The sequence below is a fragment of the Prionailurus bengalensis genome, chromosome A2 (assembly GCF_016509475.1).
Source record: "Prionailurus bengalensis isolate Pbe53 chromosome A2, Fcat_Pben_1.1_paternal_pri, whole genome shotgun sequence".
In the NCBI taxonomy this organism is placed as follows: Eukaryota; Metazoa; Chordata; class Mammalia; order Carnivora; family Felidae; genus Prionailurus; species Prionailurus bengalensis.
In genome coordinates, this window is record NC_057348.1 from 163,139,908 (window position 1) to 163,163,331 (window position 23,424).

At 48.1% G+C, this 23,424-nt stretch overlaps 1 protein-coding gene across 1 annotated transcript in view; it reads right to left on the minus strand.

The window, feature by feature from the left end:
- Positions 1–1,113: 1,113 nt before the first annotated feature.
- PRKAG2 (protein kinase AMP-activated non-catalytic subunit gamma 2) overlaps positions 1,114–23,424 on the minus strand; it is a 260,976-nt gene continuing 238,665 nt past the window's right edge. Inside the window, 8 exon segments of the mRNA XM_043589972.1 lie at positions 1,114–2,266; positions 8,846–8,939; positions 11,481–11,627; positions 13,224–13,261; positions 13,609–13,774; positions 16,516–16,642; positions 17,490–17,544; positions 19,190–19,235. Of these exon segments, the coding sequence (XP_043445907.1) occupies positions 2,235–2,266; positions 8,846–8,939; positions 11,481–11,627; positions 13,224–13,261; positions 13,609–13,774; positions 16,516–16,642; positions 17,490–17,544; positions 19,190–19,235 (705 nt within the window). The 3' untranslated portion in view covers positions 1,114–2,234.

Consider the following 23,424-nt stretch of genomic DNA (forward strand, 5'->3'; position numbering starts at 1 on the left):
TTTTTTTTTTTTTAATTTTTTTTAACGTTTATTTATTTTTGAGACAGAGAGAGACAGAGCATGAACAGGGGAGGGTCAGAGAGAGGGAGACACAGAATCTGAAACAGGCTCCAGGCGCTGAGCCATCAGCACAGAGCCTGACGCGGGGCTTGAACCCATGAACCGCGAGATCATGACCTGAGCTGAAGTCGGCCGCTTAACTGACTGAGCCACCCAGGCACCCCTATTTTTTTCTTAAAAAAATTTTTTTTCGAGCGTGTGTGTGTGTGCGCGCGCGCGCGCGTGCGTGGGGAAGGGGCACAGAGAGAGAGAGACACAGAATCTGCAACAGACTCCAGGCTCTGAGCTGTCAGTGCAGAGCCTGATGCGGGGCTTGAACCCATGAACCACGAGATCACGACCTGATCCGAAGTTGGACGCTTAACCGACTGAGCCACCCAGGCACCCCAAGATTTTATTATTATTTAAAAACATTTTTTAAAATATTTATTTTTGAGAGAGTGTGTGAGTGGAGGAGGGCCAGAGAGGGGGACACAGAATCTGAAGGCAGAATCTCCAGGCTCTGAGCTGTCAGCACAGAGCCCGATGCGGAACTCGAACACATGGACTGTGGGATCATGACCTGACCCGAAGTGGGACGCCCAACTGACTGAGCCACCCAGGCGCCCCTATTATGTTTTTAATGTTTTTTATTTATTTTTGAGAGAGAGCATGAGTTGGGGGGGGGGGGGACAGAAGATCTGAAGCGGGCTCTGTGCTGACAGCAGAGAGCCCGATGTAGGGCTCAAACTCACTAACCACGAGATCATGACCTGAGCTGATGTTGGACGCTCAACTGAGTCACCCAGGCGGTCCCCAAGAATTTATTCTTAAGTAATCTGTACACCCAACACGGGACTCAAACTCACAACCCTGAGATCAAGAGTCACACGTTCCTCCGATCGATCCAGCCAGGCTCCCCAGGTTTGTTTTTTTCGGATGAGGGAAAAAGGGATCCGAGAATTCACATTCTCCTTCATTTGGGAAGAAATCTCTATGTGGGAAACTTCATGCAGATTTGTAATGAATATGTGCCGAAACGTGGTATTTTAAAGAACGTCCTGAACAAAATGGTCGATAATAAGATTTACTTTAATCTTTCAATCTGCCAAAAAAAAAACCCCCAAAACAACAACAAAAAAATCAAACTATACTCATATATATATACAGTGTGGACATTTTCAGAGCACTTACATTAGGAAACATGGTTTCTCTTCAACCACATGACATATTGCATGTGCCACAATAGAATTTACACGGACGATCGCACAGCAGCCGTACAAACATTGTGATTTTACGTTTCAGTACACAAGAAAAAAATAGACCTCTTCCCGGCACTCTGTCTGCTCATAACCGCCGCCTGTTCCCAGTCTAGCAGAGCACGTTTTCACCCGTGCTTTCAGAAACTTCGGCTTTTCCACTCTAACAGTGGCTATTTTAGAAGTCCTACGCTTTCCAGATCCAAACTTAAATGAGAAATTTGCCTTTTAAAAATAACCACCGATGGTTTATTAACGGGCATGGGGAGGGTTACCCACCAGGATGTTTAAAAAAAAAAAAAAAAGAAAAAAAATTGCAGGAAAGTAAAAATAAATAAAGCTGTTGTAAAGCAGTTTTGTTTACACTGTAGTTCAGAACAGACACTTAAACGTAAAACTGCCATTGAAGTTTTACAAAGTAATGATTTATATCCAAATTACAACGGCTTGACAGATCTAATGAGAACAAAACTGATTTGGTAAAGGTCCAAAGACTGTCACGCCCCAGCACCGTGTGGCTCCAGCTGCCACGGGCCGCAGTGATGACATATCACGTGTTCCGACATAAGGCACTAGGTCTGAAGAAGCCATGCGCTCGCCTTATGTCATATTACCTGTTACAGACCAGTGAATTCTTTGAAACGAAAAATAATAAAAAATTTCAGGACACAGTGCACTTTAATAACATACAGCATTTGAAATCGCTCAGACAAAGGTCTGAAAACAGTCTTTTAATGCAAGGCTGAATCTTCAAACACATAAAACCTGTTTCTTATGCTCAGTTTCAACGTCACTGGAAAAAATACCCATCGCTAAACCCTGCTATACATTCTTAGCCATTTTACGGTCTTCTAACACGGTCAGTGTTCATGAGGCAAAGCGTGACCCAGAATCTTTGTTCAAGTTCTCCTACGAGGGCTTCTCCACTCACAGCGGTCATTCGGTTTCCGTCTCCTTTTGTTTGGCACCTGTCGGTAGATGGAAAATGAAACATCAAAGCGCGTCGCAGCCGGGCCTGTCTTGCACACAGCAGGGGTGGTCCCCACCCCCCAGGGAATCCTCACCCGTACTCTGCCGTGCCTTAGGAGAACGTTCCAGACCCCTACAAACACAGCCGCCCACTTCTAATCTGTGTTCCAGGTCCTAAGTGTTAAATACGCAGGACTTAATTTGGAAAAGAAAGGGGTTCCAGTGCTAACGTTTCTAAAAGAGAGAACGCACGTGTGTCCTAGTGAAGGTGCGTGTGTTGCCGTCACGCGGGCGGACCTCGCTCACTGCGCTTTGCGGGTGATTTTGTTCTTAAAAATTGGAAGGTCTGTGCCAACCCTGGCTCAGGCAAGTCTACCGGCACCGTTTTCCAAACGGCATCGTTCTGCGTGCCCGTCCCATTTTGGGAATTCTCCCCGCGTTGCAAACTTTTTCACGACGATACCTGTAAGGGCAATCAGGGATCTCGGTCGCTACTGTAATCATTGGCCGGCACCGTGAGCCACACACAGGCAGCGACTCGATAAATGTGTGTGTGCCCACTGCTCCGCTGGCCGTCGCCCCCATCTCTCCCTCCGTCTCCTCGGGCCTCCCTCGTCCCTGAGATGCAACACTCTTGAAACCAGGCCAACGTGGCAACCCTACCGCGGCCCCTAGGTGTTCAGGTGAAAGTCGCCCACCTTTCGCTTTGTATCAAAAGCTAGAAATGATTGAGCCCGGTGGGACAAAGGCACGTCCAGAGTGGGCCTCTTTTCACCAAACAGCGAGCCCCGCTGTGAAGTCAGAGGAAAAATCCTTGAGATAAACGGCTGCTCCAGGGGCACCTGGCTGGCTCGGTCAGAAAAGTGAGCGACTCTTGGCCTCTGGGTTGTAAGTTCGAGCCCCACGCTGGGGGTAGACATGCCTTAAGTAAATAAATACGTAAACTTAAAAAAAAAAAAAAAAAAGTGCTCCTCCGGGAACACAGGTGGTAAGAAGGCAACACGGCCTCCCTGCTGGTATGGAGAGGGTTGCAGGGGTCTGGACGGAAGGTCGCACCAGCCACGCGTCCCCTGAGGCCAGAGCCTAATCCGGAGCCAGGCCCCGACTCTCTCCGACTCCGTGAAGGCGGAGAGAGGTGAGGCAGCTGCAGAGGAGAAGCCTGAAGCTGGCAGAGGTGGGTCAGGAGGTTCCGGGAAAGGCGCCGTCTCCACAGCACACAAGTGCAGGGCGAAGCGGCCGGAACGAATGACGGGGGCCGCACGACACCCACCCCTTCGGTGGAGACACAACAGCCTTCTCCCGGAAGACGCCAGCCGGGCCTTCAGAGCCAGAGAGAAGTCCGTGCCCGGGGCTGACTCCCTCGTCGGGGGCGGACGCGGCAGTGACCTGGACCGGCAGCCGGGGCTCGGTGACCGTTCCGAAAACCCGAGGCCCCCACGAACGGCGGGAGGTCTGCTCCGCCTGCGCTCTGTGAACGCACGACGCACGATGCAGCCCGTCGGTCTCCAGCACGGTCACTGAGCAGGGGACGCTGGCTACTGAGTTCTGCTCAGCCAGAGATCCCTTTCAAGAGGGGGCAGCTCCCTGGCGGTGCACCCGGTCACATCCCAGAGCTCTGACGGAGACGACGGGATGAGGGTCGTGCTCGTGCCTGCCGCCACCCCCGCCACCCTGCAGCCCGTGCCTCAGGCGGCCACCTCGGCCTTCGAGTCTAGTATTTAAGAAACACGGGTCACAATGCGACAGCTGCCACGCCTGGAACTCCTCAGATGCATCTGAAGGCGACTGAAAACCTTCTGGGAAGGATTCACCGTTCTAGAAGCCATTAAGAAAGTTCGTGATTACAGGAAGAGATCAGATTATCAACATAATCTGGAGTTTGGAAGAAGGTGATTCCAACCCTCCTGGAGAGGACGTGGAGGGTTCAGGACCTCAGTGGAGGAAGTCACTGCGGACGCGGTAGAAACAGCAAGAGAACTGGGATCAGAAGTGGAGCCTTTAGAGGGGACGAGGTCGCCACCATCTCAGGATGAAACCTGGACGGACGAGGAGGGGCAAAGAAAGCGGCTTCCTCAGGTGGCATCTCCTCCCGGTGGAGATGCCTCGAAGACACGGTCACAAGGGATTTGGAACGTTCTGGAAGCCTGGCCGGGGAAGCAGCGGCGGGGGCTGAGAGGACAGACCCGGGTTCGGGGAAAGTTCTCCTCTGGGTAAAATGCCATCAAACGGCACTGCCCGCCACAGACAAATCGTTCATGACGGGGAGAGCCACCCGGTACGGCCAACGTCCCCGCTGTCTTATTTTCAGACGCTGCACAGCCACCCCGGCCTTCAGCGCCCACCACCCTGCCCGGTCAGCAGCCGTCACCGTGGGACAGGACCCCCTCCAGCAAGAGGATTAGGACCCACTGGAAGCTCAGACGGTGGTTAGCACGTTTCAGCAATAAAGTCGCTTTTCACGGAGGTGTGTCCACTGTCGTTTTGGCCGCGGTGCCGGGGCACACGTCACACGCCACAAATGTGTGGTGCAAACGTGCCCTGCGTGCACCGGGAAACCAACACCTTCCTTCCACTCGCCCTATTGTGACATTCGCTGTACTGCAGGGGTCCGGACCCCAGCCCACAGGGTCCCTGAGGTGTGCCTGTGCGTACTTCCAAAACGTTGAACAAAAGCATTCCAACACGTTTACGGGTATCTGCACGCATCTGGCTTGTGACTTTCCGGGCGGGTTGGCGGGAGCGCTACCGTTTTTCTCAGCACAGCAGCCTCTCCTGTTGTCCCTTCAGACCCAAGAAGACTTTTGAAAGAGATGAACAACCCATAGAAAATAAGGGGCTAAAAAACCATAGCTACCGCTAACCGATCATTTATTCATCAGTCGCGTGCGCGCGCACACGTAGGTTTGCCTGGACGGTCCACGTGTGACAAGGAGCTACTGCTGAAGAGAAAATGTTACTACGGCCAATCCGCGTCCTTGATGGAGGACCGTGTCCACTGGCTGCTGAATCACCACTGGTAGCTTTTATTCACCCAACAGCGGATGCCTTCTCGAAGTGCCTCTTGCCGCTGATTCCCACCCAGCAGCGTGGGTCCCGGCTGCGGTCCCTTGTCGCCCGCAAACAGCTTCACCTGTGGGTTTGGTATCAGAGTGTGTCTGGAAGGACGCAGGGCCTGGGTCAGCCTGCTCACCGGACGGCTGCTTGGACCAGGGGCTAAAGGAGGCCACACACGGGCAACTCCTGGGGGAGACAGGGGCCAGGCCGGAGCCCTCACCTGATGCTTACACGGCACCGTCTCTCACGATGACGGCATCTCAAGGGCTGCTGATCGGAGGCGGGCAGGGCCGGTGTTCCCGGAGAGCTCTCCGAACGTTCACTTGCGATCCAGTTATTAGGGACACGGAGCACTTTTCCTAAATAGGTTCTACACACTACACTGCAGAGAATTCTAACTCAACTACTATCTTTAGAACGTTATTTCTATGGTAACGCACATACCAAATTCGGCCGTGGAACAGGGTTCCTCCCTGCAGAGGAGTATTAATGACTTGGAATTTAAAAAATCTCAAATGTGGATGGAAATGTCAACTCATCCAGCCCAACATTTTCATTCGTTTAAAAAAAATTTTTTTTTTATTCTTTTAATCTCTACGCCCAACGTGGAGCTCGAACTCACAACCTTGAGGTCAAGAGTCGCATGCTCTACTGAGCCCGGCGCCCAGGGCCACCACTCTCATTCTTTGGGTCTGTGACACTAGGCACACAGGCTAAAGAACGTGATTCGTTCACTCTGGAGCTTACCACGCACAAAGAATCTTGGCCATGAGACCGAGAGGGGCCGAAATGAGCCCTAATGCTGCTGGCTGAACGTGTGCCCTGGCCCGGGCCAGCGGTGCCTCTATCTGAAGGTGCTAAGTTACGCGCCTGCCAGGACGAGCCCGCCCTGGACGAGGCCCGTCCCCGTGCCCACAAAGGAGCTGTCTGTGAGCAGGCTGCACAGGAGTGGGTCTCGCCCGCCTGCTCCGGGTGACCTCCGTGCGTAGGTCAAGTACAGCCGTGTGAGTGCCCTGCTAGCCGGGGAGGGTCCCGCAGCACGGGGGTGGCGCCACCTGCTTATCTTTCTGCTAGGGGTTTGCGTGTGTTTTCTCAGTCCGTGGACCCCCTCCCCGGTTGGTGCTTCTCTGCTGGAGTCACGGCCTCGGTGCTTGCACCCAGGGGAGGTGAGATTTCTTGCCGGTGGCAGGGACTCCTTTAAGATGGGCATCTTTAGGTTAGAAACCAACTGGAAACTGGTCTTGGCTAGTTTGCTTTCTGAACCAAGGTAAAATAAGTACTGTAGTACATGCACGGTTTATTTTTTCCCCATTATTTAATTGGGCTCATTTTTAAAAAACATAATTTGTTGTCACATCGGTTTCCGTACAACGTCCAGTGCTCATCCCAACAGGTGCCCTCCTCAGTACCCATCACCCATTTTCCCCTCTCCCCCACTCCCCATCCACCCTCAGTTTGTTCTCTGTAACTGTTTTCTCCCCTTCCCCTCCCCCATGGTCTTCGGTTAAGTTTCTTAGGATCCACGTATGAGTGAAAACGTACGACATCTGTCTTTCTCTGACTTATTTCACTTAGCATAATACTCTCCAGTTCCATCCGCGTTGCTGCAAATGGCAGGATTTCGTTCTCTCTCATGGCCAAGTAGTTTTCCATTATATATATAAACCACATCTTCTTTATCCATTCATCCACTGGTGGACATTTAGGCTCTTTCCATGATTGGGCTGTTGTTGAAAGTGCTGCTATAAACATTGGGGTACAAGTGCCCCTGTGCCTCAGCACTCCTGTATCCCTTGGGTAAATTCCTAGCAGTGCTACTGCTGGGTCATAGGGTAGATCTATTTTTAATTTTTTGAGGAACCTCCACACTGTTTTCCAGAGCGGCTGCCCCAGTTTGCATTCCCACCAACAGTGCAAGAGGGTTCCCGTTTCTCCACATCCTCGCCAGCATCTACAGTCTCCTGATTGGTTCATTTTAGCCACTCTGACCGGCGTGAGGTGCTATCTCAGTGTGGTTTTGATTTGCATTTCCCTGATGAGGAGTGACATTGAGCATCTTTTCATGTGCCTGTTGGCCATCTGGATGTCTTCTTTAGAAAAGTGTCTAATCACGTCTTCTGCCCAATTCTTTCTGGATTATTTGTTTCTCGGGTGTGGAGTTTGGTGAGTTCTTTATAGATTTTGGATACTAGCCCTTTGTCGGACATGTCATTGGCACATATCTTTTCCCATTCCATCGGTTGCCTTTTAGTTTTGTTGATTGTTTCCTTTGCGGTGCAAAAGCTTTTTATCTGGATGATGTCCCAATAGTTCATTTTTGCTTTTAATTCCCTTGCCTTTGGAGATGTGTCAAGTAAGAAACTGCTGCGGCCGAGGTCAGAGAGATTTTTTCCTGCTTTCTCCTCTAGAGTTTTGATGGTTCCCTGTCTCACATTCAGGTCCTTTATCCATTTTGAGTTTCTTTTTGTGACTGGTGTCAGAAAGTGGTCTCGTTTCATTCTTCTGCATGTTGTTGTCCAGTTCTCCCAGCACCATTTGTTAAAGAGACTTTTTTCCACTGGATCCTCTTTCCTGCTTTGTCAAAGATTAGTTGGCCATATATTTGTGGCTCCAATTCTGGGGTCTCTGTTCTGTTCCACTGGTCTGTGTGTCTGTTTTTGAGTACACGCACACTTTAATGTTTAACTTCTAGGGGGTTCGGAGTGTACGTCACCTAGTCTGCAGTCTTGGCACGTCTTGGCACGGGTCAGTCTGGCCCAAGGCTGGACTGTTTGTATTTGATGGGGGTGGGAAGGGGAGGAGTAGGGAGGAAAAAGAGAGGGCTGGTGCCTTTAGGACCCCTTAGCCCGCCTCTCACTACTAAACATGGCCCACAGGAGACACAGCAGCCCTCTTCCCCAGAGCCCCCTCCTCCCCTCCCCTGCACGCTCCCTGACTGGCCCGAGAGCTTGCGCCGAGCTGGTCTGGCACAAAATGAGGTTAGCTACCAACGCTGTTTGGGAGGTAATGTAATTCCCATATGCTGTTGTTAATGGAAAAAAGTTTGTGTTTAGGCCTTCTGTTTTATATACTCAAAACACAAGATTTTTTTTTTTTTTTTTTTTTAAGGGTAGAGCGAAGAATTTCCCCTCCTATGTTTTCTAGGTAGTCATCCTAAAAATCAAAACTGAAGGAGTCTTCGCTTTTGAACGGGAAGGGTTAGGACTATGGCAACAAATCCTCACTTATGCAGACGCTGCTGGTTGTTGATAGGATGCTCCTCAGAATTTCTATCAACTTTTATCTCTCACCCACGCGGAGCAGTAAAACAAAGAAAAACCACACAGGAAGTGAAAATGGTTTACAGGGCAATGGACGAGAATTCAAATTTCAGAATATCAATATAGGAACGATACAACCCCGAAACACCGAGCTCTGTCTGTGTGCGGTGGGGAAGTACCTGCACGGGGCACCCGCCCCCGCCCGGCAGCCCCCACCCCCCCTTCTCGCACACGAAGGGCAAGGCCAGCACCCGGCACTCGTACCTGCGGGCGTGAGTATCAGGGCCTGCAGAATGTCTGACAGGGAGATAATACCCACGATGCTATCTGCTTCATTTACTACCACCAGCCGATGCACCTGCAAACGCGAGAAAAGTGGGTCAGAATTTACATGAAGGTTTAAAACGGGTGCAAGGGAAAATGTCTTTCGTATATGATGCCCTGAGTACATCCCACAAATGAGAGATGGAAACAGCGCGCAGAACCTTGAAGGGTCTTAGGCTCTGAAGCTTCAATGCAGTGCTGACTTTCTTAACTACTTGTGGGAAAAATCGGCTGCGTCCCACTGTTTTCAAATTTCAGAATATCAATATAGGAACGATACAACCCCAAAACATGAAGGTACCAGGCAGCCATAATCTTAAACGTAAGTTCTTAATTCTGTACAGTTGTATCTCAGTTTCTCGTAACTCTCAGATACTGATTTACGTGGGAAGGACGTCCAACCAAATGAGAGCTAGAACAAAATGGGTCACGGTTCTTCATTTTTCTGTAGTCTTTTCTCTAGGAAATTCCTATGTAATATGCTGAGTTCAGAAGATAAGTGAACTATAATTAAGTGAAACATTATATTCACATCTCATTTTCCACTGAGATCTTTAGCAAACGAATGGCTTGTGTTGTGGAGTCTTACTCTAGATGTTGGGTGTAGAGAGGACTTAAATAAACTTGAAAAGTTTTCCTAAAAAAACTTCGGGTCTTCAATAATCCTGTGATAGAACACAATTATTTTACTATAATTATAAATTAAAACGATGGCTTGTATCTAGGATCAGCGAGTGCTTTCTAGTCTATGCTGGACACATTTTGTTGTTAACGTCCAATAATGCTAATTAAGTAACTCTCTTTTGAATGACTGAAGGTCAAAGGGCAGCGATCTTACCCAGAGAATTCATTCTTCCAGGCAGAAATGGCTACCAAAAATATTTTCTTGCCATTTGTTGCTGAGTCTAAACTAGCGAATATTCTGGTGTGATATTTATGTCCTATAAATAACTAAATCATTGTGGATACTGTATACCCTTTCCCCAACAACTGTAATGAAGCTAAAATTGGCCTTTGTCCCCCAGCAAGGAGCCATCTGGTGAAAGAAATTATTTCAGTGGGGATAAAAGTCAAAATGGGTAACTTGAGAAAAGTGTTAAATTACATCTTTTTCCTCAATGACCTATTTCCTATTACAAAGAAATTTCTATTGCTTGCCAGATGGGCCGAAAAGACGAGCCAATTGCTTTTCTCTTTTGCCCGAGAATAATATATGCTCAGACAAGAGAGCTCAGGACAGAGGAGCACTGGACGGTGTTCCCCACGCTAACCAGAACTCTGCCACCCAGGACCAGCCACGGCTACTGCTGTGGCGCGGGTCTTCCTGGCCTCTTTTCTATACACATGAGCAGGTAAATGAATATACTCACGCTATATACGGTAAGTGGCTTTTTCTCTTGGTAATACGTTGTTAATGTTTTTTCTGTACCTTCTAGGACATTTCTCATTGTTGTAAAGGATTTCATCACATGGATGTGCACTGTCCTTATAGACAATTAGGAAGAGGGGTCTTACCTATTTCTGCCTATGATCTTCGAAAGGCCTATAATTCTATGGACCTTCATAAAAAGAAAAGATGTATTCCCAAGTCCACTAAAACTCTTTGGAGAACAAGAGTGATGGGTACTAAACTCAAGTAGAAAAAGGAAAGAGTTCCTACTGAGATTCTAAGTGAAATACGTTTCAAAAGCTGTGAACAGTGGTAGCGGGGGGAGGCCCCGCGGGTGAGCCCACGCCAAGGTGAAGTCTTCAACACGCAAGGATGAAGACGGGGCTATGTTTCTGTAAGATGGCTCCCGAGAGGGTACAACCCCCTGCTTCACATGTAACGTTAGGATCGCCTGTTAGTAGCCTACGAACTAATCAGGGGATTTTCTTCGTGGACTGTGTTCTCATATTTATAATAAGAATGACCAAAGCAGGTGTATCATTATGAATTGATTCTGCCTACTTCGGGGCAGTTCCAGAAAGAACACGGTATGTCAGTCCTGGAGAGTGATAAACGGCTAACATTCCCATCCCTGTCTAATGAGGAAGGGAAGGAAAGATTCCGGGAGTGGGGATCCTGGATTAGATACGTTATATGCTGATCTCGCTCATCTTTTATCGGAAGCGTTATCCGAAGTATACTCAAAACCCTCACGTACGCGGGCACCAGAGTGCAGAGGGTCAGGAGACGAAGTTATTCGACCATCTACTCTTATGCAGATCAAAGGATGTTTTGAGTGACCATTCCCTTTGTTACAGCAGTATACAATGACACAATTTTAAGTTCGTAAATCCCCTAATGGGACCTAAAGCTCTTGGGACATTTGTTTTCTTAGTTATGTGCTTTTTAAACCATGAAAGTTTCTGACCAGTTTGACTCCACTATGACACTGGCACTTATCAGTTCACTGCAGTGAGCATTTCCAGATGACCTACTATGTGTCAAGCAACACGGGGAGGGTGTGATCTCCGATCGCACTGGCTGACGCTGCGACTCAGGATCCCCGCGCACCTCGAGCAAGGACCCGGTGCAGCGGGCGTGTGCAGGGGTGGGAGGGGAGGGGGTGATCTGGCCCGGCTGCCTCACCTCGGCCCGCACTATTCTGTCCACGATGGTCTCCAGTATTTCCAGCTTACTGCACTTCACGACGCCCTCAAAGTACTGTGAGCGGTGCTGAAGGGCCTGGGTCACTGTGATATCTAGGTTATTGTACGTCTTCTCAGCAGCAAGGTTCTGTAATAAAGGGACGGTGAATTATATCCTTTGATTTCAGCTCGCCTATTTAATAACCAAGATTAGTAAGTTTAAAGTGACCTGATTTTTTAAAGACATTGTTTATCTTTTAAAAAAGTTTTTTTTAATCTATTTTTGAGACAGAGACAGAGCATTGAGTGGGGGAGGGGCAGAGAGAGGGGGAGACACAGAATCCGAAGCGGGCTCCGGGCTCCGAGCTGTCAGCACAGAGCTTACGAGATATACCTTAATTATGACAAACCCTGTTAAATTTTGCCTGCTTGTCCTAGGGAAGACTACCTCCCCCCCATCCTTAGACTAACATTTGTAAAGGGTGAGAAGCACCCTAGGGTGCCTGCAACAGTAGACCCTCCCTGCGAGCCCCTGCCCAGGGGGCAAGGTTTTCGCCAGGAAGGCGCCGAGGGACCCACCAGGTCAAGCCCGTGAAGGAAGAACAGGCCAGACGAGCCCCCCCACAGACCCATGTGGCTTTAACCTCAGAGGGTCCTACCCAACCAAATTCTAATTGGCAGATTTTTTGATGCCTGTTATGTTAAGCAGAATGCACGAGACAAGAGACACAGCTAGCTGCCAAGTTATATTTAACGGCGGGATCAATATTAGGGTAAAAAATGCAGAGCACGTTTGGGGCTACCAGAATTTTGGTTTCCTTTCTTAGACATACTAGAAAACTCTAAGGAAGTGCATTTAAAATGAATGGGGCGAAAAAGCATTCAGTAGAAAGATGTAGCATTACATCTAGCAGATTTACACCAGGGATCAAAAACAGACCCCTCAAAACAGGACTTTAACTCTAATATAGGGGCGCCTGGGTGGCTCAGTCGGTCGAGCATCCGACTTTGGTTCAGGTCATGATCTCGCAGTCTGTGGGTTCAAGACCCACGTCGGGCTCTGTGCTGACAGCTCAGAGCCTGGAGCCTGCTTCCCATTCTGTGTCTCCCTCTTTCTCTGCCCCTCCCCCGCTCGTGCTCTGTCTCTCTCAAAAAAAATTTTTAAATAATGAATATATTTGCTGTTTTCTTTAGAAGAGCTGTTCCCAATCACTAAAACAATGAGATGATTATAACCCCTGAAGTGACCCCTGAATTACTGTGTGCACTAAGCACATGGAATAAATAATGTCTTGCCCACAGAAATAGGACCGTCTATAATATTCACACATGCTGTAGTAATGGATAAACTACACATAGACTGGAAAAACCACAAAATGCTAATATGTTATTCACTGCTAACCCAGGGGATGTTAAGCACAGTAACTCTGGGCAGTCTGCAGAATCCTCCGGTCCTCACCTTCACAAAAGCTAGTAATGAGGGAAAATCACAAACAGATTAATGTACCTATTTTACACTTATTTATTTCCGAGGGGCAGAGAGAGAAGGAGACACAGAATCCGAAGCAGGCTCCAGGCTCTGAGCGGTCAGCACAGAGCCGGACACGGGGCTTGAACTCACAAATCGTGAGATCATGACCTGAGCCAAAGTCGGATGCTTAACTGACTGAGCCACCCAGGCGCCCCATGAATCTGTTTTAAATGCATTCTAGAGGACAGGTGTAACAAAATTAAAAGTACTTACAATGACATCAAATTTGGAATAAATATCTACAACTTTTCCTAAAAATGAAAACAAATGTTAGAAAAAAACAGGTCTCAGAGACAAAAAAAAAATACCATTTAAAATCAGTCTTAGCCAGATGCTTACTAGCGATTAAACAAACTTGTCTAATTTTAAACGGACGTGAAATCCCATCTTAACAGCAAGTGTAGAAATAAGCCAGGTCCAAGTCCTTGCTAACCCGAGTGCTGCTCGGTGCTGACTCGATCCGCCATGTCTGAAACTCTCATCCCACCCCCACCCCCCCCCTTGCTGGCCACCCACCCAGTCTGATCTGCTGACCGCTTAGCAGTCAGTTTGCCCCAAGGAGACAAAGCGTGGCCTCTGTCTGACCAAACCCACAGACCTGACTCATCCACCACAGGCAAGGCCGACACTCGTCTTTCTACAAAGACGTTCAAGGCTTTAATGATGGGAGTGTCCGGGTGGATGAAGGCGATGTTGTGGTAGGTCCCGATGCCAAGGGCGTCTAGGTTCTGCTTCATGAAGGCAGGCTTTGGCATATCAGACATCTAAGCAGAAGATAAACACAAATGCTCTAGAGCCCGAGCAGATCTCTTCAATGTGCACATGTCCACACTTGAAACAAAACACTACGTATCACAGATTACAGTTAGCGGTTTTCTGACCATCTACCCGGATGTCCGAACGAACACGGAAATGCTACACATAGGAACTGCAGTCTGCGTTCAAACCGGTTTACGGGTCTACGCTTCTATTCAACGACTTAGTAAAACACTACAAGGCACTCACACAATGTAATGTTCCCCTTCTCTTCACCCACGGAAAACGTGGACAGAAGAGGGAACGAGAGGTCTCTTTGGAAGTTCAGACCCATAGCCACCAAGAATCCTGTATCCTTAGATATTTATCTTAAATTCCTGGTCCTGCTGTCGGCATTAAGGAATATCTACCAAGAACCCACGCGTTTCCAGACCCAGAGCGTCTCAGGAGAGCTGTCTGAGCTAAGCTAGTCCTCACCCCGGCCCCCCCCGCACCCCCCGCCACATCCTGAGGACTCCACCTTGTGATTACGAGGGGCACAGAACAGGCCAACAGAATTGCAAGAACCTTTAAAAGTTCGCTTTTCTTTTCATGGGCTGTTTTAGAGGAGGAGGGAGAAGTCAGAAGAGAGGAGTCTGGGGTCATGTTTGACTAAGACAAAATAAGGTCTACGGTTTCAAAAATCCACCTTGTATAAAGGGTATAGTTGATTCCATCCTCCTGCTGTACCTTATAATTATCAGGAAAAGATGAACAATTAGAAGAAACAAAATGTTCAAGTCAAAGAGTTCATCAATATTCAAATCATGAGAATCCTAGAAATTTAGAGAAAAAAAAAGAAAGACCTATTAGGTCATCTAGGCCATCGTGACGCAGGACAACCCCTGTTCCATATTGTACGCTCAGGCTAACTGTCAACGGTCTCCAAGGGAAAGGCCACTTTTGCCTCAGAAAATGATCTCGGATCAGTAAAAATCAGGGTCTGAAGTTTTATTTAAAATCCTGTATTTTAATCTGAAAACCTCTAGGTGAATATTCTAAGAGCATGACTTCATTACCATATTGGCCCAAATGTAAGGCTGTACTGGCAGAGGGGACCTCCTCGACTTTTTACGGAAGAGGAGGACACCAAGGCCCGCCTCCCACTGTTCCTTCGCAGCCGCAGCGGTGCAGCCGTGAAAACCGGCTGGACTCGACCAGAAACATCCGGGAGACCCGGGGCAGGCTTAACTCTCTGAGCCGGGCGCCTCCGCACAGAGGAGCCGCGACACCGCCCGCGACAGGGCCTCGGAGGCAGGGAGGCCGAGAGGCCGAGAGAGGCCGCCCGTCGGGAGCCTCTCAGCCACTGCCGGCAGTGAGCTGGCAGTCGCTCCACCTCAGTTGCACCGCCTCGAAGGTGGGGACGCGTAAAAATACCTACCTGAGAGGGTGGAGGCGAGGATTAGAGGTGTCGTGTGACACGGGCAGGACAGTACCTGCCACGTGACAAATGCTGAAGAGTCTTCAGCTATGACGATTACTGTCACTTTAGTGCGATCGCTCTAGGGGGTGGGTGGGCTAAAAGCCTGGCACCTGCGGGCCCTGGATACACGGCCCCGCCCTGGGTCCCACTCAACTGGGATACGGGGGCGACAGCCTGTTCAGCGCACAGCAGACCCAGGGTCTGCGCCTGACAGGGGGGACGTCTACCCAGCACTATCCGTCCCTGACTGTCCCCTACACTGTCTTTCTACTGCCTGCTTTTTTTGTCAATTTCCTACCTTCTGTCTTAGCAATTATTTAATCGTGAAGAGTGTTAGTTTCCCAGGTAAACTATGAAAATGCAGGACTGGCCTGATTCTCCCAACTACGGACCCCTCGGTGCTTCTGTCTGGCAAAGCTGAGGTCGGGATGCCGGCCTCTCTGCGTCGCGCTAGAGCGCTGTTTTATTTCCTTAACCGATGCGGTAGGAAGCGGGGAAGCGCATCTGAGGTCGATTTTTAATGTCTACTACGTTCCGTAAAAACATGACTTCACGTGTCGTCTCTTCGGGACCACGAATGAGGCCGCCTACTGGTCCTAGCTGACCAACGACGGCTAACTGCAAATTCAGGGCATGTAATCCGAAGGGGAAAAATTAAAGCCCTCTTGTAAAAACTCGGGTCCTTCGGCGCTTTTAGTATTGACCAAAGAGGCCAATGTTCGGGATGATTAGGAAGATGTCTCATTTCAAACGCAGCTGAGAAAACCTACCGGTAACACAGCCCGAATTTGGACCAACATGGTATTCTCGTGCCAAAATTCTATTCGCTGTGGGTTTTTCTATCGCTGTAATTTCCAATACGATAATCCTGGGGACGGTATTGTTTGAATGTTTCTGCAACCATGATACCGATAAAGCATCGTAAGGCAATTTGCTGTAAATACTCGCTCAACCGATCTTAAGATAGCACTGTCTGAAAGAGACTGACTTGCAAATTGCTTTACTGCCCTCTTGTTTTAGGTGATGAAACATTCTAACCTAAATAGAGAATTTCAAGCGTGTTGAGTATTTTGACACTTGCCCTGAAAGGCGACTGCTTCTTACATGGAATCAACTTGGAGAATGCAGTAAGTTGAGAAAGTGCAGCTTAGCAACGATGGAGACCTCCTAACAATCGCAATGCCAAAGTTAACCACTTCTACTGAGGGTGACAGGAGCCAATTTACTTGAAGTAAATTAGTTAAAGTAGATGCAACTACGTCTTTAGAAACACTAAAAACTACTTACAAAAAGCTGGAGGAACTTGAGGATTCTTTTGTGGGTAAGTATATAAAGTGCATTCCCACTGATAGGGTCAATAACTGGCAATCTGTGGATTTTATTTTTGATCAACGAGTATACAGCATCGAAGAGGCTGCGGGAAAAGCCATCAAAGTTGTTAGGAGGCTTTAAGGAAAAATGTAAAACGCTCTGGACCACCCCTGCTTTAGAAGCATTTTCAGTGTTTTCACATCACAGCAATAAAAGGTTGATTTGACTCAAAGCAGTGTTTGGGAAAAGTTTTAAGTTGGGTTATCTCAGCAAGAGGTCTTGATTTTTCCCAGTCTGTGTCAATCTCAGATACAAGCGCGAGCTACGGATCTCTAGGAGAGGAGGTTCTAACCGTGTTTTAATGCTGCTGTTTGAGAACGACAGGACTGCGAAGGGACCACACCAGCGACCAGGAGCTCGGGCCCGGCCCCGCCCCGTAGCGTAGCGGACTCACTGCAACCCCCTTCGGGGCTGCTCTGGCCCTTCCCGGGTCTGCCGGAGCCGTCCCAGAAGGCCTGGGTCAAAACGTATGCGCTAGAGGACTCCCGAGGGGTGGCGCGTTCTTCCGATGACCTCCTGACCCATGTCTAACGGAGAGTGACCTTCAACCTCAGGGCACGCTAGAACCCCTGGGGGAGCTTCCGGAATGCACGTTCCTGGGCATCACCCTCCAAAGGCGACCTAACAGGTCGGAGGTAGAGCTCCCCGGATGGTTTGTGCCGCTGGTGATCGGGATTTTAAAACTGCTTAACGTGACCATCCTCCCAGCCCCTTATCAATCCTCTGGACAAACACCGGCTGATTTCTATTGCCTCTACATCTACTGAATTCAATATCTGAAATTAGGGAGGGCTGGCTGGCCCCTATCTAGATGAAAAATCTAGCAATCATGGAAACAAAACAAGAATCTGAATGAATGTTTTCAAAGGAGAAAAACTTTACAAGTTTACCTTGCATCTGGAGATATATTCACTAAAGGCTTAAATGTTTCTTGTAAATAAAGCTCTGTTTTTATAGAAAGAAAATACGCAGTTAGTAACAACCCATTTGCTGTTTGTAATTATTACATAAATTAAACTACTCTTCAATTTACAGACAACAATTAGAAGGATTAAAAACCAAAAGCAAATGAATGCAATTTACTGAACACTACCGGATAAATTAGAGTTAGGACTATTTTAAACAACTTAGAAGCTGCTTTTGAGATGTTGCCTTTGTGGAAAAATTAAATATTTAAAAACAGTATTACAATGGATGTTGTAAAAATGAGAAGAATCTTCAAGCAATCTGATGTAAAAAATCAAAACCAGCAGAGGTCACTAGAATATTAGCAAATTGCTATCACCCTTAAGACAGAAGTGTTCATAGAATCCTTTAAAACGAATTTTCACAAGTTAAAATAGAAAATAAAAGTTACAACAGACTTTGTCCTTTAAAGGTGCTTAAGTTTTGTTTCCCCAAACTCATGCTCAAAACCTGCATCTTGGGGATCTTGGGAGTCTGTAGAAACTATCTTCCTAAAGACCCACTGTAATGAAATCTGCCTCGCTGAGGTTTCTATACAGAAAAGCATGAAGCAGGATCTTGACGTTACCATTATTACCACTGAATGAACACCATCTCACGTCAAACTGTAAGTATACTTAAATCTTAGTCTAACGTTACTTATAATGCAGTAGAATCTGATCAGGAGGATCTGTCTTGGTGTTAAGTTAAATATTCACTTCCCAACAGGCAGTGCTAAGATACAGATCCCTTGTTGACTCTGTTTTGTTTGACTTGACAAAGCCATTCTAAATCAAACATATCGCTCAGCGAAACTTCCAAGTCAAATGGAGTGAAAGAGCCGCTAGCCCTTTAGAGAATTCCCACGGATGTTCAGATTTTGCGGCTGCCGGTCACAAAGGTTGCTCATCGTTCCAAGCAAATTATTAATCAAAAAATTTCTATCTACCGGTCCCTCCATTTCTAGCCAGGCTCTTCTCTGAACACCCTACAAAGGCCTCTCCTCAATGTCGGTCCGACTGCCTTCCTCAGTGAGCCCTGTCCCATCCCAGTGACGGGCCCTTTGCCCCCTCCATCAATCCAGCATGACGGGGCTCGCTAAGACAGAACCATTTCACGATCGTGAAATCAGAATTTAAAAAATGGATCCACTGCGGAAAAGGTACTGTGACTTCGAAGGGTTCCTTTTTCATGTCATTTTATTCACACCTTCTAGTTTAAGGTTCATTTGTTCTGTGTTCCTCCATTATAAAGAAATAATGATTAAATTTAAGAAGAGATCCTTAATTTTGTTCATCTTAAGCGCTCGCCTGGTGCATTTTCTATAGACAGATAAATCTGTGGGCAAGGAGGGTAATCCTTAGCAGTCAGTGGTGGCTCCGTGGGGGGCAGTGACCGGGGCACTGGTTAGTTCACTGTCTTTCTATCCCAGCCTTAGTGTGAGGACTTGTTATGGGATCCCCTAGTAAACAGAACAGATGGTGTTTACAATAATAATAGCACACTATTCAAAATTAAAATAGAAATAAATGTTTTAATCACATAATTTCTTAGGCAAAGAGAAAAGGATCTGCGAAGCTAAGACATGTTTTACACACATTTTTTTCCTGATCCTAAAAGATTTTTAACACCCAATAGTGCTTACCCCTCCATGTTTCAATCTTATGTTCCTCTAATTCATAGATCTGTACCTGCAAATGAGAAAAATTCTTATTTACAAACGTTAACATATACAACATAAGAAAAAAATGATTTCATAACTACTGTGGAGTCCCATAATTCGGCAGATGGAAACAGTCAAGATAATTCAGAAATACTGGAAATATAAATTAGAAACATAAAGTGCTCTACGTTTCTTGAAAGATAAATGTTTCCTAAACTTAAAACACAATAGGGGTGCCTGGCTGGCTCGGTTAGTGGGGCACGGGACTCCCGATGTCGGGGTCGTGAGTCGGAGCCCCACACTCGGCATAGAGATTACTTAAAAAAATAAAAAGTGTTAAATTTAAAACATAAACTAGGGTAATATTTTCATGAATCTAATAGAAACATTTCTGATCCGCTTAAATTTTAATTTTTTTTTTTTCAACATTTTTTATTTATTTTTGGGACAGAGAGAGACAGAGCATGAATGGGGGAGGGGCAGAGAGAGAGGGAGACACAGAATCGGAAACAGGCTCCAGGCTCCGAGCCATCAGCCCGGAGCCTGACGCGGGCCTCGAACTCACGGACCGCGAGATCGTGACCTGGCTGAAGTCAGAGGCTTAACCGACTGCGCCACCCAGGCGCCCCTGATCCGCTTAAATTTTAAAACACATATGGACATACATGCCCAATTCCCTCTTTTTCAGGGAACAGAAAATGTTTAGCATCTCTAATTTAAAAAGGACAAGTGGTTACATCGTGCTAAAATAAAGCTGTTAGGTCAATTTGTGCCTGGACCGTACCGACCTGTTTCCCCAGGGTAGGAAGGGCATAAAATACCTGGAGGGTTAAACAGCACAGTATAATACAAAGTCACTTTGGAGTTGTTCAGCTTTGTTTCAAATCTCGAGGCTAGCCCTACCACTTTCTTAGTTGCTCTTCTTGGCCAAGTTATTTAACCTCTCCATCTGCTTCCCTTCCAAGTGCGTGCAAACGCCCTCCAGATAGGGCTTCTGTGAGCATCCCAGGAGAGAACAGGAAATAGAGGGCCTGGCCCAAGACGGTGGTTCTCCGTGGCGCCCCCCTGTGGCCTCCCCTCCCGGCTCAGTGTTTCAAAAAATCACTACGCGCCTTACTTCTATCAGCGTTGTGCTGGGACTCAAGGGGGCACCTGAAATAAGAAAACGTGGCCTCTTCTTGGAGCTCAAAATCCAGAGGGCAGCAGCATCAAGGCAGTCCTAGATAAAAATGCCACCGACCCTACAGCGACGCGGGGTCAGGGCTGCCGACCCCCGCGCCGTCAAAACTCTGTGTGTAATGCGTGACTTCCCCAGAGTTAGCGTGTTGTTCAACAGTCAACTGTAGGAAGTCACCCTCTAAAAGGCTGAGTACGGGGACACACACAAGGTAGAGACGACCAGAGGTCAGGCCAGGGAAGTGTCGAGGAGGAAGATTTCAGCCGGGCCCTGCATGGCTAGTGGGCTTTACAAAAGCAGAAAAACTCGAGTAAAGGCCTGGAGAGGAAAGACTCGCCCCTGCTCAAGGAACACGGAGGACACGCAGGGCTGGAGAGAGGGCTGGGGACGAACGTGGCCTCATGCTCACTCGACCGCCCCATGGCCCGGGGGCTGCCTGGCCCGGGAGACGAGGCCGGGCCAGCCCTGATGGGTTTAAGTAACGAATGACGTGATGGTAAGGCTCTAAGGAGGAGGCTTTCACAGCACCAGCGCCAGATGGGAAACCGAGTCTCGGGTGGTGAGGTCTAGAACCGTGATCGGGGTGGTACAGGGGCCACAGGAAGAAGGACCGAAAGGTTCAGAGATTAATTTAACAGGAGGGAGAGAGAGACCGGTACGTAAAAAGTCCCCCACCCCCGCCCAGTTCTGATGCTAGGTGACGAGCAGTAAATATCCACACCAGAGAGGAAAGCCGAACCGAAGGTCAAGGGAAGGTGAGGGCGTGGGTTTTTTTTTGTTTGTTTGTTTCAAGTTTTTAAGTTCCAGTTAACATACGGTGTGATATTAGTTTCACGAGGAGAATGAGTGATTCATCACTTCCATACAACCCCCAGTGCTCGTCACAAGTGCCCTCCTTAATGCCCATCCCCCATCCAGCCCATCCCTCCGCCCACCTCCCTCCAGCCCCCTTTGCTTTGCTCTCTATCGTTAAGAGTCTGTTTTATGTTTTGCCTCTTTTTGTTTCCCCTTACGTTCAGCTGTTTTGTTTCTTAAATTCCACACATGAGTGAAATCACATGTTATGTGTCTTTCTCTGACTTACTTCACTTAGCATAATACGCTCCGGAGCCCTCCATGTTGCAAATGGCAAGATTCTGGTTTTTGTTTTTGTGTTTTTTTTTTTAAGTTTATTTACTTTTCAGAGAGAGACAGAGAGAGCGAGCAGGAGAGGGGCAGAGAGAGGGGAAGAGAATCCCAAGCAGGTGCTGCACCATCAACATGGAGCCCGGGGTGGGGCCCGAACTTACAAACCATGAGATCGTGACCTGAGCCGAAATCAAGGGCTGGACGCTGAACCGGCTGAGCCACCCAGGCGTCCCAAGGTTTTGTTCTTCAAGGATATGGTCGAACATAGTTTACAAACAGAAACTACAGCTCCAGGCCTCACTCTGGAAGTCCTGAGAAGACACCAGTGTTCAGCTGAGCAGAGGCCTCCCTGCGTCCTGCCTGCACAGGCCCGAAGGTCTTCAGCCACAGTTGCCAGCGTCGATGCGGTTTCACCAACGTGAGCGTCTATTATGAACCAGGTGTGTTTGGCCCTGACGTGATGGGAAGGGGGTGTGTGTGTGTGTGTGTGTGTGTGTGTGTGTGTGTGTAAGATACAAAGATGAGTAAGATACAGTCTCTACCTTCTACCTCAGAGAACTCAAAATCTAGCCAGAGATTCAGATCCCCCCATAACAGCATTTCTCAACCCTGGCACTAGTGACATTTTAGGCTAGGTGACTTTTTGTTGTAGGGACCGTCCTGTACCCTGTAGGCTATTAAGCAGCATCCCTGGCCTCTGCCCGCCAGACACCAGAACCACCCTGCCCTTCTAGCTGTGACCAAAAATATCTCCAGATGTTGTCAAATGTCCCCTGGGCCGGGGGGGGGGGGGGGCGCGAGGGGGCAAAATGGCTCCCAGCGGAGAAACGCTGCCTTACGACTAATGAGAATGCAGCGTGAAAAGTGCCATAAGGGCATTAAGGGGGGCAGAGAAAGAGTGACTAATTCTGTCAGAGGTGACTGATACAGGGAACTCTCCATCACTAAGGTGACCCAGGAGCAGGATTCTGAAAGTCTAGACTTTCAACTGGCAGGGGCCTAAGGACAAGGAGGAGGACAGAAAGGAGAGTGTGAACATGAAGTTGGGGAAGAGCAGCCACACAGACGAGAAGAAGGCCAAAGGCTAAGCTTTAGAAAATGTCCACAATCGGGAATTACGGGGAGGCAGGAAGAGAAGGAGCCTAGCAGGTCAGCTCAGAAGGAGAGGAGAAACGCGAAGTGTCACCAGCACCACGTGCGAGTAACCCTGCACGACCACCGTTCTCGAATACAAAATTTAACAGCTGAAAAGAGGCATCCAGTGCCTACGTTTCTGTAACCACAGTGGTCGAGAGGGGCAGCGGTGGCGTTGGCTCTCGCTCAGAGGAAGAGTTCTTTCCGAAATGTACGTGAAAATCACGGTTTAAGAGTTCCGTTTCCATTTTGTGGAAGATCAGCCACAGAAGATTTTATGAAGACGCCACAAAATCTTTCAAGTGTGAGCTCCCAATCTCACTGAAAATTCAATAAGAACAAGGTTTGAAAATAAGGCTGGAGATCACCCAAGGGAGAATTGGCAAGTAGCAAATGAAGACAGGTCAATGATGCTGAGCCCTGAAAGATGAACACCGTGGTCAAGTGGCCCGATGCTCCTATGCCTGACGTCCCAGAGGAGAGGGGATGAGAAAGGAAAAATATCTGAAGAAACAGCAGCCAGAAACTTCCCAACTCAGTGAAAAACCAACTTAGGAGATCACGGAAACTCAGCAAACCTGGAGCCGGATAAAGACACAGAAAACCAAACCCGGGCATGTCCCTGCTACTGCTGAAGCCCCGAGTTAGAGAGACAATCTCAAGCCAGAAAGAAATAGCGTATTCTACGGAACGCGTAAGAATGAACAGGTCTACTGACCTCTTACCGGAAGCACCGGGGAGGAGCTGCATCGTGGACGTGTTAAAAACAACTATCAAC